The sequence below is a fragment of the Ornithodoros turicata genome, chromosome 3 (genome assembly GCF_037126465.1).
Source record: "Ornithodoros turicata isolate Travis chromosome 3, ASM3712646v1, whole genome shotgun sequence".
In the NCBI taxonomy this organism is placed as follows: domain Eukaryota; kingdom Metazoa; phylum Arthropoda; class Arachnida; order Ixodida; family Argasidae; genus Ornithodoros; species Ornithodoros turicata.
The window spans coordinates 34263355-34267191 of record NC_088203.1 but is presented as its reverse complement, the minus strand read 5'-3'; the positions used below and the strand labels follow the sequence as shown (position 1 = coordinate 34267191).

Sequence of the window (3837 nt, the reverse complement as noted above, 5' to 3'; positions counted from 1 at the left end):
CAAGCATTTCCAGGGTATCAGTAGTCCATGGATGGATATGCTAAAGCTGGAGTCAGGGACAGCTATTGATAAAGAGTGTCGTGCAGCACACTTTGACAATGTCGACACCGTAGAGGAGCAAGCTGACATCGAAAGTCTTTCTAGGGTACTGAAAGGGCCAAATGAGGACAGACAAACATTCCACGCACTGGCCCCACACACAAAAGAAGAAATAGACTTTGAGGCAAGCTTGTGCGAAGAGGAGAAAGTTTTTTTTTTAGTAAATACGTAAGCATTTCAGAGCCTGAAATCTTAAAACTGGCCTACGAAACCCGAAACCAGTCTACAAATTCCAAGTATGCAAGCTGTGGTCGCTGCACAGAAGTTTGCATGCACAGGGGTGGATACAGGATTTTACTGAGGGGCATCCAGCCTTGGCCAGCATGGTAGGCACAAGATATCGGTCAATTAAACACTTTGTGAAGATAGAAATCCCTCTAGATCCACCCCTGAGTCTCTATGTCATTGTGCTGTAGCAAGCAGAATGTTGCATATGTGCAGCATGAGGTTTTGGAACAAACAAAATTTGCACCATGTGAGTTGAGTGTTTTTATTTTTTTATTAAATACAATTTATACTTCTCCAGGTGGCATGCAGCCAGGAAGGTCCGCCTCTTAAGCTCTGTAGCACACAGGGCGTGGACCAGACAAAAAGCTCATGCATTATTGGCGACCGCTCTCTTGAACTCGAAGCTTTTAAGAGTCAAGCAACAGAGTATGGTAAGCCATTAAATGCAGGGAGTTCATTGCGAAGCCTCACCAGTTGATGAATTATACAGGTCTCAGAAAAGAAGGGGAAGCAAGAGACAAATTTCGAAAGAAGCATCATGTTCAAGTGATGCAGGTTAGGGTGTATACAATTTCCTGTAATGCTAACTGCTCTGTAACTATGGCTCTTCCCTTTCAGGTTGGAACGACTTTGCATCCTGCGTAGAACTGGCTATCATGCAGTCCCGATGGGATCGTCGAAATATACAATGAGACCCACCTGCTCGAGATCAAATGTCCATTTTCCCTGCAGAAAAAGATGCTTGTGAACTACGAAACTGAGGAGTGCTTTGTAGATTACCTGCAGTTCTGTGCTGGTAAACTTTGCTTGAAAAAGGCTCACCCATACTACAAGTAGGTTCAGATCCAAATGTATGTGATTAATGTACAAAGATGTTTTTTCTTTGTCTACACAAGCAAGCAAGATATTACTCTACTTGTTCCCCGTGATGCTGCAAGTTTGCCTACACAGAACAAATACGAAATATGTCACTCAGCTTTGGCACCAATGCAGTGGGCACACGATTGTTCAACACATTATAGACCATGATTCGTTGTATCATACGCTCTACATGAATCCTGACCTGTGCAATATTGTAGCAATCCATCATTTCCTCCTCTGTAAATTGTCACAAGCTCCCGTGGCATAGTGGTTAGAGTGATCGCTTTCCACGCCGAGACTAGGAGGTGACACGGGTTCGAATCCTGTCACCGGCTGTGCTGTCTGAGGATTTCCATGGGTTTTCCGAAGACTTTCCAGACGAATGTCGGCATAGTTCCCCTTGAAGTCGGCCCAGGACGCATATTAACCCCCCTGTCCCCCACTCCTTCCTGCTATCCTCTCCTCATCTGTCCACGTCTATACGCCGCTCATAGCCACAGTTGCTTCGCGGAGCTAACACGGAATTTAATAAAAAAATTTTAAAAAATGTCTTCCAGAAAAGAAGGGTGGCATGACTAACATAACTGCCATAGCTGTTTTGATAGTGGGAAAACCTTTGTCGGCAAGAACGATGTCCCCACTTGTTACGTGCTTTAGAAATCCTGAATCCACTGTTATGAAAGAGTCTGAGGTGCGCCCACCATAGCCTTTTGACACGAAGCTAATTGTACCATTTGGCAGCACAGCAACTAAGAACTTTACAGAGTGGGAGCCTTTGTAACTTGTGGAAACCTCAGTTCCCACAACCTCGGGGCGTCAGCCCGTCCGTTCCGTGCGCGAAGAAACAAGCAGCACAACAGAGATTCAATGCAACATACCAGGTTTATTGACCTTCAGCCGTCGAGACAAAGCCAAGCGAAAAATGACACCAGTTCTAACGAGACCCCCGCTTTTATACGACGTTCGTCTGCCACGCCCCCACGTCTGCCACGACGTTCGTCTGCCCCGTCTGCTGTCGCTGTGGCACTGCGTGCCCCGTATCTTTTGATTAGATATCCTACAAACTTGAGAAAAATGCACGCTGCCTCTCTGGAGTGTCTGGTGTTTCTATCCTTACTTCAGTGCAGTCTATGATAAATTTGCATCGTGGGTAATGCACTGTGAAGCACTTGGGAACAGAGTCTTATGGCCTCTGGGCCATCTGGGGTCGTATCTGGGGTCACGTATCACACTCGAGTGCGGCGGCCCGTGGGGCGGTACCAGCCGTGAAGTCGTGGACTTGGAACTTGTTTCTCATGAACTTACATGAACATACTCATGAACTTACATCTTACATCAAAGTTCTCAAAATTAAAGAAAAGATTCGAGACGCAGTAGTTCTGTGCACCCCAAATAGAATGCCTATTGACGTAAAAGATATTCCTAGCTTCATCTTCACCAAGAAAATAAGGAGCTTGTTCGGTAATGTGACATCGGTTTCCCTCACTCGGAAGCTAAGCTAGAAAGTAGGCTGAGCAGCAAAGCAAGCACATTCATACTAATACCACACAAGTCCTGCAAAGCCTGCGGAGAGTCCTTCAAACTCTCAATACCCTGGACAAGCGACAGCCTCTCAGCATTCCCTGTTGCTGTTGACTTCGTTGTGGGTGCAGCAAGAACACTTGCAGCAGCTGTGAGGATATGTGTCACTTGCGTTGACGCACCGTCAGTGGAAACCGCTGAGATGAATACGGAGAACCTTGCTTGGCTGGCTACACTTTGCTCATCAGTCTGGGCTGCCTGGTTATGAAGGAATTGTTTGAATGACGGAGAAGAAATTGGATGAAAGGCACTTATTGACACCAATAAATTGAGGATCAAACTTTTTGCTCTTAGTGCTAAACATTACATATTTTTTTGTCTCTGCTGCAAAATCATCATATGATGTAGTTCGCTTTACAAAGCTGCTGAACAAGGACGACAGATTCAACATATGGCAATGCTTACCACTGTGGCATGTATGGCTGAGAAGACCTCTTGATCTGCAGCCACGCCTGAGATTATTTCTTCAGATGGCAGGACATCAACATCCGTGGCGCTCATGTCTTCCAGCTGGATGCAGTGCGTTTGCTTTCTTTGCTGGCCCCGCTTCTGGGACCTAAATTTGCATATTGTTATCCCGCGCACAGCAAGGCGCACAAATCTAACTTCGTCACAGTTAAAATTTCTATTGATGCAAAGACATGTACTTGCCTTTCGTATCGTGCGAGATCTAGGTCCGCTGTACTTTTAACTGCATAGACAGAGGGAAAGATTGACGGGACGTAAGCCGGGTGGCGCTCAATATCGCTCTTGACCCTGCCGACAAAATGCACGCTGCAAACTCTTGAGCCTTTGTTCGGCTGCCATGGGCTGCCATCCTCGCTGTAACATGTAACCGATTGTTTCGTTACAGCCAGGTTACCCAACAGCATATTAATGCATTTATACTATAAGGTATACGTACTTCTCTCGTCGAACGGCTTGTATCCAACGCTGCCTCCGATCGCGCTCGTAGGGCCGAGACGGGAAGCGGTAGAACTTCAGCGTTGGATTTATTCCTTGGTTGTTCGAGCAGCCCACAATACAGCAATAGGAGCCACGTGAAGCGCCCACAGCGTTCCCGCTCAT

At 46.4% G+C, this 3837-nt stretch overlaps 1 protein-coding gene across 1 annotated transcript; it reads right to left on the bottom strand.

Annotated features, from left to right (window-relative positions):
- Positions 1 to 1270: 1270 nt before the first annotated feature.
- Positions 1271 to 3837, bottom strand: LOC135389282 (uncharacterized). Its single transcript, XM_064619345.1, has 6 exons — positions 3674 to 3837; positions 3421 to 3591; positions 3175 to 3325; positions 2523 to 2686; positions 1774 to 1969; positions 1271 to 1423 (listed from the first exon to the last, which is right to left on the bottom strand). Exons 1-6 carry the CDS (start codon positions 3835 to 3837, stop codon positions 1271 to 1273), a joined length of 999 nt encoding a protein of 332 aa, XP_064475415.1.